This window comes from Myodes glareolus, chromosome 21 (genome assembly GCF_982192425.1).
Source record: "Myodes glareolus chromosome 21, mMyoGla1.1, whole genome shotgun sequence".
Taxonomy (NCBI): domain Eukaryota; kingdom Metazoa; phylum Chordata; class Mammalia; order Rodentia; family Cricetidae; genus Myodes; species Myodes glareolus.
This window is the reverse complement of record NC_142046.1, coordinates 37,386,575-37,403,468: the sequence shown is the minus strand read 5'-3', so window position 1 is coordinate 37,403,468 and position 16,894 is coordinate 37,386,575. Positions and strand designations below refer to the sequence as shown.

At 36.2% G+C, this 16,894-nt stretch overlaps 1 protein-coding gene across 6 annotated transcripts in view; it reads right to left on the bottom strand.

Annotated features, from left to right (window-relative positions):
• The window catches only part of Galnt13 (polypeptide N-acetylgalactosaminyltransferase 13), a 560,713-nt gene that overhangs the window by 226,949 nt on the left and 316,870 nt on the right, over nt 1-16,894 (bottom strand). For all 6 annotated transcript variants that reach the window (XM_085681127.2, XM_085681123.2, XM_085681120.2 and 3 more), the window contains 2 exons: nt 1,810-1,976; nt 1,103-1,310 (listed from right to left, as the gene is read on the bottom strand). In XM_085681127.2, the coding sequence (XP_085537253.1) occupies nt 1,103-1,310; nt 1,810-1,976 (375 nt within the window). The remainder of the gene's footprint in view (nt 1-1,102; nt 1,311-1,809; nt 1,977-16,894) is intronic.

Genomic DNA, 16,894 nt, shown 5'->3' with positions numbered 1-16,894 from the left:
ACAGTATAATGTTCAAAGGGTCCAGAAAATACTTTGTAGAGAGCCTAAGTTCATTTTGCTTTGCCAGTCTCTCTTTTGTGTGAGCACAGCACACAAAATGCTGCTAGTCATACGCTCTACTCAGTTGACTAAAAGGTTCCCACTGCCGTCTTGAACTACTGGGATTCATTTTACTGACAAGCTCCATCTATCTTCAGTGAAAGCACCAGCTCCTGCCATTTATGTGATGTGGCTGAACTAACTTATACAAAGCAGCCGTAGTCTGGAGTGTCTAATTAAACATTTCAGTTCTGGGATCCTCTACTGCACAGGACATGGCTGTGCAAGCAAGGTGTTCTCCAATGCTTTATCATAATATATAGCACTCATTGTTTGTTATCTTCATTAGGTACTAAGAATTACACTAATTTATCACCCATGTTTATGAATAGCTACAAAATGTCATCATCATTAGGAGGAACTACAGGTATGCGCGAAAAGTCTTCACAAAGTTTAATTTTTAAAAATTTTAAAACTGACAGGTAGAAAGACTATTGTTGAAATAATTATACTGTGCTCTACTCCTTTTTTTAACAGTGGTATTATTTCAGAAAGGCGTGTGTGTGTGTGTGTGTGTGTGTGTGTGTGTGTGTGTCTTCTCAAGAGCATCGTGCTGAAGTTGAACTAGACTGTGACCGAGGGCACTGGAGCAGTGAAGAGAACACTGCTGAGGGAGTAGGAAGAACTAAAGTATTCACTGAACTTCCAGTAACATGAGTAAGTTTGTAAGAACATCAGCAATCACTGCACGGGGAGCTGAGAGTACCAGAGGTGCTTCGAAAATTGCCTACAACATATACTGTCAGACTGGATTGATTTATTTCACCTATAAATGCTCAAACCGTTTTTCATTGAATCATTTGATTATTTTTTAAACAATTACCCCCGCTCAACATGAATCAGTCCTATTTTCATCTTAAAAATGAGAAAAGCCACCTTTTTCAAAGCATATGAAATAAACCTCCCGAAAATCGAACCTTGGTTGAGGCGTTGTGATGGACAGCTGGAGTTGCCCTCAAAGGTTCAGGTGTAAGCTTTGCAGACTTAACACCAGACTCCCTACCTGTCTTCCTTTATTCTCGCCAGCAAGGGCTCCAGCCATCCTAAGGTGCACTCGCAGTGTGCATCCAGAAATGTTATGACCTGTCCTTTTGAAGCAGCTGCTCCTCGGAGACGGGCTCGTATCAACCCAGAGCGCTCTTCCATCCTGATAATTTTTACTGGTACTTCTAAAGTTTTCACGTAGTTCTCTAATGTCAACTTGAGAAAATCTGTAACATCGAACAGGAATGGGTGAGGAAGAGTTGGAGCTGTCTCAGAACAGAATGGCGACACTCTTAGGAAGCAAATTCAGCTGAGGGGCAGCCTCAGCTCATACATTCAGATTTCATATGCATATGCAGTTTCATGTGTAGAGTTTAAAGTGAAATAAACTAGTAGATATTTCATCAGTTATTTAATGCTACATATCAAATCATACAAATTCTCAGTATTAACTAGTCGGGGAAAGAAAACATTTTAAAAATACCATTTTCATTGATTTCTGATGATAGTTAGGAACAAATAGGATATACCAGCAAAGCATTTAATTGTTCTCAGAGTTGAATGTGCATAAACAATGTATACAAGTTATGAAATGCATATATGAAAATATGGTATATATCAATTTGATAGGTGATTGAGTATAAAGCAGAATATAGATCATTGCCCAGCTACCTCCTGACCATAGAAATGGTTCCAAATTACAGGCGTGGAAAGCAGAGTCTATACCTCTTTCACTGGCATCATCGACTAAGATGACCTCAGAGAGCAGGTAGTGTGGAGAGCGATTTATGACACTATAGACAGTTCTAAGGAGAGTGCTCCAGGCTTCATTATGGAACACAATGACTACACTTGTGTTTGGAAGTTCGTCAGGGTAGACTTTTGTCTTGCATCTGGGAAAGAACAAAGAAAGAAGAGTGATGATAATAAATTCATATTTCAACCTGATCTTCCTCAGTGGGGATATTCATCACACAACAACTTCAGACTTCAAAATCCTTTACCAAAGAGCTGATTTATGACTATCTGGAATAATTTTCCTTTTTATAAGTGCTGTGAGTAATCACTTGGCCTTTTGAAAGTTAAATATGCATAATTACCAATATTTTATTTTAACTCATGCAGGGAACAAAGCAGCATGATTTCCATAATTTTAAGGAAACCAAAATAATATTCTCAAACTGTCAAAAATTTGGAGCGCCAAATACAATAAGAGACTAATTCAATTATTAGAAACAATTTTTATTCTCTGTTTTACCCAAAAGGAAACTAAACTCAAAAAGCTATACTAGCATATATAGACAACTATATGTACAATTTTAAAGCATGTAAGTCAGAAATTATTTTCCCATTGAAATTTCTAATACATAAGCTTTTTAGTGCAGATGAGAATGTCCTAAACTATAACTACTTTCAAGGGCGCTTTAGGACTGTGGCTTCTACAATGTCTTGTTATTCTAAACATAATTTAAAGAATTTGGTTACCTGTACTTCCTAAACTTCACTGCTACAAACATCCCTGATGGGTTTGTTAAAACACAGATCTAATTTGCTACAACTGGGTTGAAACCTGAAGTCTACTTTAGCTGCTGCCTTCAGAAGCACATAAATCAGTTGGCAGCTGAAAGAAAATTATCATGAATTTTACAGCTTACTGTTTAAGAAATTTAATTATGCTTACAAATTCCAGATGACTGAGATCTTACTCCACAGGTCATCAATTCATAAAGTTATGACTGATAAACAATTTGTGCAATTTTGTAAGTAGGTGTCTCTAAATAGAATATGCAGATGGTTATTTCCTCTGTTGACTTATGAACCTGTAGCTATTGGTGTTGTGTAACTTTAAAACTTTTTGAGTATGAGCTATGAAACTGTCAGAGGACGTCTGGACCAGCAGCAGAAGTTTATTCACACTAAGCTATTTTTTAATGTTGAATATTCTAAAGAAATAGAAAATTAAAATAGTTCCATGAAAGAAAATTAGTCACAATCCTCCTGCTATATATAATAACATATTACAAAATGCAGTATTGTTAGAATTGCTTGTTTTTTTAATAGGAAGTTAAAAAATATTTAATGAAATGTTGGAGGTGGAGTCACACAATAAAATCAAACTGAGCATGCCTATGGAGACCTTCCTCCTTTTAAGCAATCTAAAGAGTCACTCAATAAGTGAAATCTTCTAAAATACAGTCAGGCCAGAATATCCATAAGCATCTTGTCTAACATTTTTTATCAAGGATATATTTGAAAATGAACATTCAATGGGCTCTGCATTATAAAAAAACTGTGCAGAGAAGAAAAAAGTAGCGATAGGTTTCTAGAGCTTTCCATTCTTGGAAATGTTCCAGCAGCATCGTAGTAGTTCATCATCTTGCACAGCTGTCTCCAGTCAGTCATTACTAAAGGAACTGAGAAAGTCATCGCAGTAAATGAGAAGGGTTCTTCCACTGTTTTCTTCAATCCTCTACTCTCAGCCTCATCAAAACCTCCCATCACCTTTAGCACGTCATGCACAAAATATGCCAGTATAAACATTAGCATCACTAAAGCATATTTATGTAAACCATGTGGAGAGAGTCCAACACTCAACAGCTACTGACTTAAACCATGACTCACATTCAATAAATGCTATAAAGTGTCAGGGTTTGTTTGTTTGTTTGAAGTGAATTGTTTTAAATCAGGATTTTCTTTTTGGAATTTTAAATGCCAACTAAGAAAATACGTAATAGCACACAGTAATTTTAAAAATTAAAACCAGCTGAAGATGTTAGATAATGCTTATTAACACAGCATATATGAGGCAGAGATTTCCCTGAATTGGAGGATATCCTGGGCTAACAGTAGTATCCAGACCATAGTGGCCTGCATAGTGAAATCCTGTCTCAAACACCAATAAAGAAACAGTAAAACTTAAAATAGACACACACTCCCTTTTTTAAGTTGAAACTATTTTCATTAACTTTATTTTGTGATTGAAAAACAATCATCAATGTTAATTCCAGACTCATTATATCTATTTTGTACACAATGAGCCAACTTAATTTTAATGCAGATACTAAATTAACAGATAATCCCCAGTGTCTCATACACATTCATAAACAACAATAGCATCAAAATAACTGGAATTTAACAATCATTGTTCATTGATATCTTTCAATATCAAAGGTCTCAGTTTCCTGTAAAAAGACATGAATTAGCAGAATAGATTTGAAAACCAGACCCAATCTTTGATGGCATATAGGAAATATACTTGAATATTTATCAACCAATAAAAGCAACGCATATACAGAAGGACATCCCACACCATAATCCATCCTATAGCATGGATACTTGCTCAACTATGTGTATTATGGCTTTATTTTTCATAACAGTCCCATTCAGAAAACAACCTAAATATCCCTCAACTGAAAAATGGCTAAAGAAATTGTGGTTTATCTACACAATGTAGGAGAACTCAGTGTTTGAAAAAATGAAGTCTACAGGCAAATAAATGGAACTAGAAATTAAAATTATCCTCAGTGAGGTAACTCAGACCTAGAAAAAAATACAGTATTTATTCATTTATAAGTGTATATTATCTTTTAAGTAATAATAATCAAGCTATAATCTCCTGACCCAGAGAAGTTAGGTGAAGAAGATGGCTATAAGATAGAAGCATGGATCTCCCTGGGAGGGAGAAATAGAATAGATTCTGAGGGTGGACTGGGGGGAGTTGAGGAGGGAGGGGAGTTGGAAGGATCAGGAGGGGGATATTGAGGGCGTGAATATGAGGAGGGTCAGCTGGAGTCTGAGGATATTTGAGGGTGTGTGTGGAAACAATGCAGTGTACTCTTCCTGGGATCTATGAAGGTGATCCTAGCGAGAGCTCTTAGTAATAAAGGATGTGGAGTCTGAACTGACCATCTTTTGTAGCCAGGCAAGGCTTGTTCCAGTGGTAGGACTGGGTTACGTTTTGTTGAATTGTTGGTAGAGATTCAGCAGTGATCCCATGCTGATGCTAAGTTAGAAGATTGTAGGATGATTCTAGGAATGAAGTTCACCCTCTGAAAATTAACAGCAGCACTCCATCGCTAAGGCCAGCTACTACTTGACTTTTTGAGTGTAGAGAAGTTGACCTGATGTGGGCTTGGAGGCTTTACCCCTACATTCCAATCTCTTTGATGTGAAAAGGTACTCTGCAGGCTGTGTAAGGAAAAACCTGGAAGCCAACTCAACCACAAAATCTTCCACCTATAATCTGTCCAACCTGTACAATGTTCTGGAGCAGGGACAGCTCAGATCATTTAATGTGAAGCCTATGGCAGGAGGGGAAGCCTGTGTCTTATACTGCTGGGATGGCCAGGAACCAGAGACTGGAGAATCCAGTGACCTAAGGTTGAATCAAATACAACTGGAGAAAATAGTCAATGTAAGACTCCTAATGATATTCTCCTATACTTACAGATCAGTACCTGCATCAGCTAGGCTTCCTCCAGCAGCGTATGGGAGTAATGCAGAGACCCACAGTCACAGAATGTGCCAAAAGAGTCTAAATGAGAGTTGTCCATTGTTCCCTCTCCTTAGAGATCCAGAACCCCATGGAAGAGAAGGGAGGACTCTAAAAATCAGAGGGTTTGAAGCCAACCTGGTCTACAAGAATTAGGTCCAGGATAGGCTCAATAGCTACAGAAAAACCTTGACTCAAAAGACCAAAACCAAAACAAAAAACAAAAACAAACAAACAAACAAAAAATAACAAAACAAAAAATCAGAGGGGATAGAAGACACCAGAAGAACATAGCCCACTGAATCGACTAGGCAGTGCTCACATGGACTCCAAGAGACAAATGAGAAGAACGGGCCTGCATGGGTCTGCACCAAGTCCCCTGTGCATTTCTATGGCTCTTGGCTTGGTGTTCTAGTGGGACTCCTAACAATTGGGAGTGGCTGTATCTCTGATATCTCTGACTCTTTTGTCAGCTCTTTAAACTCATCCTCCTATTGGGTCATCTTGTTCAGTCTTGATATGAACGTTCTTGTCTTGTTTTATTGTGTTGTATTTTGTCCTGTCTGGCTATCTCTCTTGGAGATTTGTTCTTATCTGAAGAGGAAATGAAGGGGAAGTGGATCTGGATCTGGGGAGAGAGGAGGTGACTAGGAGCTAGAAGGAATGGGTAAATGGGTTAACTGTGATTGTGGTGTACACAATCTATTTTTTTTAAGAGAGAAGAATCTATTTTTTTAAAGGTAATGATTCCCACGTTTTCTGATAAGACAATAACATAGAGAATTTGTACTAGCATTTGCATTTCATACCATAATATTCAGCTATAGTAAAATACAGCATGACTTTGTTTACTACAAGAGAAGAAAAGTAACATTACCATATGAATTACAACACAATCTATTTAATTATTAAGTAGAAATGGCTTTACATTCACTTAAACATCACTTTCTGTGAAATTATCATATTTAATTTATGAATCAGTCACAATTATTTTATACTGTTTTAATATTTCTTTCACTTCATTTATCATAATTCTCCTGTTTCAACTTGTGTTGTTTAGTGCACTAGAGGCAAACACTGAGTTCATACCTCAGAAATAAAATTTTCACCTCTAAGTGACTTCATTGATACTTTTTCATAAACTTCATATGGAAGTGCTTTGTAAATATTAAGGCTCCAATGAAGTATATAGGGATCACGTTAAAATGAAGCTTCTGATTCAATAGAACTGGGCTGTGCCCACAATTCTGCATTTCTAATGAAATCCTAGGAGATGGCAAGACTAATGGCCCCTGGCTGATACAAAAAGCAAGACTAAAGAAAGTTCTCAATTGATGATTAGCAAAACACAGAAATACAGTCACTTTTCAAAAACTATATTTTGTTTCATTAACTGAAATTTTTTTCTTCTTGTTGCTGCCTTTTCTTTAGATGACAATTTTTGTGTTAATTCTAAGCAATATAATATTTATAAATAAACAAAGAATTACAATTATAGTTTGTCCTTGTAATATTAAGAATGCATCACATGCAATTTACTTGAAGCAATAACTATGAGCAGTTAGGAGCATGCTCACAAGATTAAGTTCTACCCTTGCATATTTATCCACTGCAAGCTACCAAACCCTGACACAACAAACAGTAGACTCTAAAAACTCAGCCTAATCTCAGGATCATAATATTTGAAAAACATTCATCTGGAAGGTTTCTCTGTGTAGCTTTAGCTTTCCTGGAACTCATTCAGTAGTCCAAGCTGGCCTCAGATATTTGGAGATCCACCTGCCTCTGCCTCCTGAGTGCTGGGACTAAAGGTGTGTGCCACCATCACCTGACTAAAAGGGCGGAGTTTTAATTTTCTAATTTTTTTCATTAATAGTGAAACAGAAGGACCATTAGGAAGAAAGTTTAGTAAAGTATTGAAGTAAAAGAATCAATAGTAAGGGTGAGAATAATAGTCTCCTGTCTCTAATATATACACAACAACAGAAAACAACTCATATTTTTGTAATAAAAATTGAATAATAATTTTACCATTTCCTATCTCCACTCTTATTTTTAAAAAATGAATTTAAATTAGGCCACAATGATAGCTCTTACCAAAAAACATATAGAGAACTTATTTCATACACCCACAGTATGAAACTCAGGGTCTCCAAGTAACTGTACTGGCAAGGTTTTCAAAGTTGACTGAGTCACACACTCAATTTACTCAACACATATTTCAAATCATATATTTATAGTGCTGCCTGACTGCAATATATATTACAGCAGTGATGATATGAAGCTTCTTGGAAAAACCAATATATATCATATTTGAGTTAAAGCCTGCTCCTTAAGAGAGAACTCATGCACTACAGTGCTTGGGTGACCAAGAACCTCAGACTAGATAGCCAAGGACCTATGGTCAAACAAATGCTGCTGTTCTCAAACAAATGGAGCAATAAAATGTCTCCTAATGACATTTTTCTGTACTCATGGGTCAATTCCTTTCTCAGTCATTTTCACAGAAGATCCCATTTGTAGCTGACAGGAGCCAATACAGAGACTTATGCCAGCAGTAAGGGACCTTGTCTCTATCAAGTTCCCCCACTCATGATTCACTGAACCTTGTGGAAGAAGAGACAGAAAGAGTTTAAGAGCCCAAAGGATGGAGAACACCAAGAAAACAAAACCCTCTAAATCAGCGTGATCAAAGATCATATGAATTCACGGAGACAGAAGCAGCATTAACAGGGCATGCAAAATTCTGCTCCATGTTCTTTAGATGAATATTATGATTTCTAGTTCAGTGTTTTAATGGGATTCCTGAATATGCAAAAGAGTCTTTGGTTCTTCTATCTTCTCTTCGGCTCTTTTCCTGTTGTTCATTTTGCTCAATTCAGAATTTTAGTTTTTGTCTTATTTTATTATAGTTTATTTTGTTTTTATTACTTAGAAGCCTGTTCATTTTCTAAGAGGTAGAAATGGAGAAAATCAGATGGAAGAGGAAGTAGGAGCAACTGGAAGAAGTAGAGGGAGGAGAAATGTAATCAGGATACATTGTTTGAGGGAAAAATAATATTTTCAATAAAATAAAAAATAAAATTCCTAAAACAAAAATAAAGCAGTTTATTGTGTATAATAAGGATAATGATATCCTCCTCATATTATCTTACATGTTTAATCAAGTTTTAAATAATAGCAGTTAAAAAATATTGCTAATTTCTATTTTTAATCAGAAAAAATAATTTGAATAAAATACACCTATATTACACTGCATTGTGAATGCTTATGTGAAATGGGAAATAGCCATTTCCTTAGGACTATTTTATTTGACGTAAAGATTTAAAGCTAACTTGGGAAATGGGGCGTCATTTCATACACTCAATGAGGCATTGGGTTAAATACTAGATAGGGAAAATAACTTTCAACAGGATTCTTATAAATGGTAGGACAGTTTAAGTAACATTTCATAAATCAGCATTGTTTGTTTCTTACAATTGTTCAAATATAATTGCTAAAAATTGGCATTTGTTTGGAACCAATTTTTGTGAAGTTAGCTGTAATGATAATAAGAAGAATCTGAACTATAAATTTATATCTTCTTATTAAAGGAATTGCAGGCAGTCTGAAACTCAAATAGAATTATAATATTGGCCAAGGAAACATTTTATATAAATACTGAGTTGTTCACCCAATGAGTTTAAATAGCACCAGCAAGTAAGTAAAAATTCCCTTCCTTTGAATTTTGTAAGATTGTATATATGACCCTTATTCATACTCAGCAAATATGAGAATTTTCTTATTATGACTTAAAACAATATTGCTGTATTAGCTTCAGTCTCAGAGATGCTGATTAAGATAGCTGTAGTGTGGTCATGCATGGATAATAGGATTACAATACATTTATATTAGAAATTAAAATGTATAGATATTTGAGCATTAACAATAACTCAATGGGCAAGGTTTCCGGACACAGCATACTTTGGCTGCAAATACTGAGAAATCGGTTTAAAATTGACTAAGACACTATATAAAATGGCAGATTTTTATAGTGTTGGAAAGTGCTGTGCAAGCTGCTCTAGGAGAAAAGGCATCAGTAGCCTTGCCCAACACTAGACTCAATATACTGCTATAATTCTGAGGTTTCAGGCAAGTTGTATCCAGTGGTGCAATAATGGTGTGACAATCATGGGAGAATCTAACTACTGCACCTGAGGAGAGAGTTTGTGTCTGATACTTTCAAATTTGTCAAAAGATCTACTTATAAACATATATTTGTGTTGATCTCAACTTTGGTCAAAGAATCTCTTTTTACAGTAGGTAGTACCTAACTCGCAGACTCTTAACTTGTCAATGTTCTGAGTGACTGAGTGTTCACATCTGAAGGGATCATCTGTAATAGCCTTTCCTTTATAGAAGGCTTAGAAAACATCATGGGAAAGGGAGAAGAAAGAATGTAAAAGCTGGTGGATGTGTAGAGCTACAAAACGCTGTTTTCTGAACATGGCATGGCTGATATGCACAGTAAGTGACAGCAACTGTGGTTGGTGGCAGAAGATATGTTCAAAATCAAGCCAGTAAAGACTCCAGCAGAGAAAAAAGGAAGTACTTCTACTGCCTTGCCTTCAGCTAAAAGGCTCTTAGCACTTTATGACCTTTGAGGGAGACAGAGTTTGTTTTAGAGACTTAGCAACAGTAGTTTTCTTATTCCTCAGAGTATTGGACTCATAGCAATAATAATAATAATGATATAATAATAATAATGATGATAATAATAATAACCAGGAAAAGTTGGGGAGAAGACTGGTGGAGAAAGGGCATCTACAGGGGAAACTGGAGGTAAGTAAATTGGGTAGATGAGATCAAAATATCTTGAATTCATACATAATAATTTCAAGATTAAATAATTCTACATTTAGAAATAGATTTTGTGAAGGAGAAGCTAAGAAGTATAGCCTTAAATTCTTTGGTTCACAAGCATATTTAAAACAAGTTAAGAATTATATTTGCCTAAAACAAATTTGAAAATAAAATGTATGGGGTTCATATATTTAGAAATTGTTTTATACGACTGAAGACCGGAGGAGTCAGACGATCTTAGCCTCTTCCCTGTAACATGTGTGCCATCTGGATGAAGAGTAATGCTCAGTCTCCTGCGTTTTGGTTGAAGATGTATACAGAAAAAAAATCCAGCTGCTCTACTTCAGAGGGAGCATGAGGGTGCTAGAGTGTTTCAAACAGATACAACCTCGAAATATGTGAGGCAGTGTACCTATTTGCTATCTTTCCCCTTGGCTATGCAGACATTATGAGTACATAAACTGTTGCAATTTGATTTTCTCCTTTTCAAAGGCATATTGATGTTTTCAGATAAGCTACTCAACACAACATGATGCATCAAAGGAAGAAAAATTGACTGTAAGATGAGAACATGAAATCACAAAGGAGCCATAATTACACAGTGTTTTAGTTAGATACAATCCATTTAGGACTTTCAGCAAAGGCTGTCAACACTATGGTGTGTGCGCCTTGCTTGTGGGCTGCTTCCTGAGCCAGTGGTTACCTTTTACTGCTTCGGGTAAAGAGGATTAATAATAATAATTAAACTGAAAACTTGTAGCACAAGCCCTCTATATTCCTTTATTTTTAAGAGCTATGAAAATTGCGAAGAATAATGAAAATTGCAAAATTACATGTAGCTTCTATTCCCCAATAAGAATAATCACAGACAGAGACTCATGTAACATCCCAATGCCTCTGTGCAAATCAAACTCAGGCAATGATAAAATTTAAACTATTTTCAAATTTTGAGCAATTTGAGGCCCCAAGTAAAATACAGTACTTAAATTTGTATAAATTTCTACTGATCACCTTATATGTATAATATGTTAGCATTGCCCAAAAGCTAATTCTTTTATCTAAATGGAATAACTGAGTACCTTAAGTTTTATATAAATCAAGTTAAATTTTATTTAAAAATTCAGGTACACCATTTAATTCATCCTTTTCCTGTTTACTTTTGGATTTACCCTTGCTCCTTCTGTTTTCCTATACATATAGGTGGTGATGGGAAAGAGTGCGTCTGGTCAGGATGTTACTTCACAATTCTCACTTTTTGGGTTTCTTCCTGGATTCAGTTTTAGATATTGTCCTCCTGACTTCAGGGAACATTGTCTGGCCATTATGTTGCAGGAAACAGACACAGGGAGCAGAGAATTTCTTTCCCTTACCTTGCATAAGTCCATTTAAAGTTATTCTATTACTTTCTGCCCTTCAGCTCATATGCCTTTATAATTCTTTTGTAATAAATCTAATATCAACAAAGTAGGGGAGTCTTTTAAAAAGCACACCCACAAACACACACACACACACACACACACACACACAGATATTTTGTTTTATTCCTTCAGCCACTCTGGAACTTGTTCGTCTATATGCCACAAAAGATATATATCTAATAGGAACTGTGTAAATTAAAGCTTAGTGATTAGGTAGGTTGTTATCGGAGACACGAGATCCACTCACCAGTCACATTTTCATTATTATAATCTGGACTAGAGATATACAAGTACAATTTTTCTACAGTTTCTTGAACCTTTCATTGATTTTTGTTTTCCAAGCATCTAAAGCCAGACAAATAAATGAGAAGATAATAAGGAAATAAAGAAGCTAAAGAAGAGATTCACAAGTCACTGTGTTCTAATGCATCCCCCTTAAAGCTAAGCAATAGAATTCCAGTTTGTTAAGCAAAGTCTGTGTCTTGAAAGCTATAGCTCTGTTTTAATTGGGTGCCTATGTATACAACCTCTAAATTACAGCTTCGCCATCACCTCAGTAATGTAAAATTACCGTAGCACATATGCAAGATTTTAAAGGACAAACAATGGAATTCTAAATAAATATTAAGAGTGTAGTTTATGATCATGAGAGTCTTAGATTATAAATCTCTGCATAAATATTACAAAGTGTCTAGTTCTCTTGAATTGACCACTGACAAGGTTTAATGCATTTGTCATCAACTCTTGCTGCTGGGGCCATATTTCTACACCTTCCTGCCTCAAGCCCATTTTATTCACAAACCATTCAGAATCCAGACCTGTTTTGCTTTAACTGTGCAATAGGAATCTTGTCTTTTTCTCTTTCTGGAGCTCCTATATTACGAACTTTTCTGCTTCCTTTGACTCTATACTCTTAGATCTTCTTGCTCACTTCCTTAATTTCAGCTCAGCATTTTCTGCTTAGAGAATCAAGAGTATTATGTCTGTTCATCTGCTAAATGCTTTACTGCATGCTTCCATTTGCAAATCCACAGTCTACTGTGAAATAACTTGCACTGTTTCCTTCTAACCAGACCCACATGAACCACCCACCACTCTCCTTGTTCTGTCTGCCTGATTATCAGTTCTTGAACGGTTTGCCCCATTAACAGGCCAAGACAGTTTCTTTATTCATTAATAGTATTCACAGCATACAGAAGGGAATCCCACATCACCTCATGTCTCAAGAACTTAAAAAAAAAAACTTGTTTAAATTATAAACTCAAAGCATGCCTTTTACAAAAGGAAGAGCTACTCATAGGGGCAAACACCTCTATTCATAAGACAATATGTACTCTCTATGGACAACATGATTGCTCATCACTGCAGTTCATTACTGTCATTTTATCTAGCCATCCTGAACAAATACATCACATTATTTTTTCAACAATAGTGCTCTGACTTCATTGAAAGATCTGTATCAAGTCACTTATGTTTAGACACCTTAGTCTTCATAGTGGCCTCTCTTTGACAATACAGGAAGACTGTCTGCGAAACACACGTTCTCTAATAAATGGAAATGGACTCAGATTTTGTCCTAGTGGTTTGGGTATGCAGATCTGATAACCTCTTCCTGTTCTTGATTCAGAGCTCCCATTTCATAAGTAAAGAACTTAATATTAAAATCAGTTAAGTAACCTGCTTCTCAATCATAAAGCTGGACTTCAAATCCAGGACATCAGACTTCTAAAGGTGTTACTATTTCTCTTGCCTAATTAGATGTGATTTTATTAACTTAATTGTATTTTTCCTTAATACATGAATTATTTCTGATAACAATGTTATATCATATGCTAATTAAAATAGAGGAATAATATAATGGAAAATTATTTTTCCTATTTTCTTACAGAAATGTATATTATATATTTTTACTTCCATTAGTAGTGATTTAACTAATAATGGATTTGAAATACAAAGTCTTTAAATGTCCATCAAGAAAAGGTGCCTACAGGCTCTCAAGGTCTGCTGAGACAAAGGGAACACTTCTTTCATACTGAGAAGCTATTACAACCAGAGAGCCACTATAGGGTAATGGAGAAGTATAAACTCAAAGTCAGAAAGTTCATTTTTTGTGTTTCCACATTCCATTTATATATCTATAAAACAGAAAAATGAAAGTATTTTACTTGCAAAGACTGAAGGATTAAAAAGAGATAATGCACACAAAGATTTGATGCCATTAGTTAGAATACAGTATCCCTACAACATGTGTATAATGATTTCATTATCTCTGCATTTTTAACTGCTTGTTTATATAGTTGTCTTATTTTAAAAATAATTTAAAATATAGAAGTCAATTGATATAAAATATACATAAAGAATACACATTATAGTTAAATCACCATTTAACCAGTGTGTGTGTAGGTGGGGGGGGGGGTGGAACTGTCTTCTAGAAGTGTTGACCGAAATCATTATAAAGAAACTTCATTAGGAAATATTAACACACGAAGAATTGCTTCATAATGTATTTTGGTGTTAATGACGTTTCTCTAATAAATATTCTTTGTCAACTTTTAATTAATTTAGTACCTCAAAAAAGAAACAGAACAACCAATATACACCAAAAGTAACAAATAAACAAAAACAAAAATAATTCATTGGCAGGAACAAAAGCATTGATATAAACTTGAGAACTTTGGGTTGGTTATTTGAAGAAATCTTGGAATATTTGAGCTATGAAGAATAGACAGAATTCTCCTTTGGGGAAACAGGTGCTTCGTTATCGTAGTAATAAATACTGGTATAATTCTAGGGGCGAGGGAAAGAAAGCATGCCTTTTAGGGGAAGAATTTCTTCATAATGCACTTACTGAAGTGTCCTGGCTGTAGGATCCGCGGTTTTCCCCTGCTCTTTGACGTGCATATTGCAAGGACTGTTTTGGCTAGACAAATAAGCTTCCTGCTAGTTTCTGTTATCTCTGCTGCAGCCTGGTGATTTTGCTGAAGGACCCTGTTTTACTTTTGGTATGGTAATTTCCCACCTGCACGGGAGACATGGCCAGTCTGTCGCTGCTTCCCCTGCCCCCGACCCCCTGCCTGGGTAAAAATTCTCACACAGCGCCAGGCTCTTTGTGCTGTCTGGCTGGGAGGGTATCCCTCTTCTGGGGCAAAGGTATATTAACCTTGCAGAAAGCTAAATAAAGTGACATTTGGCTCCTGACGAATGACCCAGGTCTCTTTGTGTGTGTGTGTGTCTTTTGTTTAATCCCCAGGCCCTTGCCCCAAGCTTGTGGCCCTCACGGAAGCGTGTGAACCGTACCGGGAGGGTGGTGCAGAACTGGGTTCCCACAACTGGCCAATAGTTGAACAGGGTACAGTTGGGTGGTAAAGTCAAACTGAGAATGATAGGAGGAAGAGGGTGAAGTGAGAGGAATTGCTAGTAGGCACAGGGAGAAGCAAAGTGAGCATGCCATGGTGAGAAAAGGCACTGCCATGTGGCAGAGTGTAATTAAGAATATGGATTAATTTAAAATATAAAAGTTACTTAATAATATCAGCCTGAGCTGGTATCCAACCATTTATAATCAATATAAGCCTCAGTATTTTTATTTGAGAGCTGCTGCAGGACAGGAAAAACTGACTGTCCTAGAACAGGAAATCCCTAAATATTCTGAATGAACAACAAAGCAGTGATTTTCCCACCCAACATAGCTACATGTTAAGGGGAAAAAATAAGAATAAGTAAATAAAACAGTATCCTACAAGAGTATAGTGAAAGGGAAAACATTTTAAGTTTGATGAGCAGGCAGAAAACTGAGGTAGGAAGGACTAGGCGAATGAGGAAAGAGACTAGGGAAAGAGAAAAAGAAAAGTGTTGCAAGGCAGGTCAGGATGTCTTAAATGGCATAACAGCCGCAGGGCATTTAATAATGAGTGACATTTAAGTTTCAGGGTGAACTACACTATTCAGAGCAACCTCAATCACCCTCCTATGGTGCCCTAAATTGGGCTATCCCAAGATGCATTTCATTAGTGGCTTCATGACTCTATCTCCAATTTGAGAAAGCAGCCACCGTTGTCTCTAGACAACTGCGAAGAGCACAGAAAGCAGTACCAAAGGCTATTAGAGAATGAGTCAGTATATGAAGGAGCTAAATGATCCTGGAACCGGTTCTGGACATCTACTAAGAACTGTTGAGTGATTTCAGTTGATCTAACCTTCATTTAGGCAGAGGACATTCAGATTCCATTTATGCTACATTAAAAATAAAACATGAAGTTCTGAGACTGCCTGTTGTGAGAGTCCTCTCTTCTCTGCCTGTCCCCCTCCCTTTGAGATTGCTCTGTTTTCAGCACAACATGCTACCAGAAACCTTGAAACTACACCACACTTGGTATGGACACATCCTTAACCCCCTAATAGAAAACCTTCTACTTGCAGTAGAGGATGTGTAACAAAAAGACCCACATCTGAACACACTAGGATGAATAAGATACTATGGAACTTTCATTCCTAAATTAGATACTTTTGTGTTCACTCCTCTCAAGATTCAGGTTTCACTTTAGAAGTGGAGGAAGAAAGACTGTAAAAGCTGTAAACAGTGGATGACTGCATGAAACAATATTTTGAGAAAACACATGGGCAGTCATGCATATGAATTCAAAGCTATTGAGACACTGTGCAGATGATCCAATCAGGTCAAAGAAAACTCTTTCATTGAGAGGGTAAGTAGGCATAAAGTCACAGCCTTAGCTAAAGAGAGAAAGAATCAGTTTCCTTTAAGAGTGAAGTCAATGTAGAAGAACCATTCTCCAGTGAACACTGCTCATCCTATAGCACATGAGCAGAATAAATTGTACTTGATGTGTTATAAAAATAATTACAAAAAAGACTCAATCAGGAGTGGGGGAGGGGGTGTGTGATCAAAATGCAATGTTCTCAATTCTCAAAGAACTAATAAAGAGGACAAAATAAGCTGACAAAAATTTAAAAAGTCTACGAAAACGTAGAGAAAATTAAGAAATCAACAAAATTAAGTGGATGTTTAGTCACAGAGTTGTGTACTCTGTCTTGTGTCTTC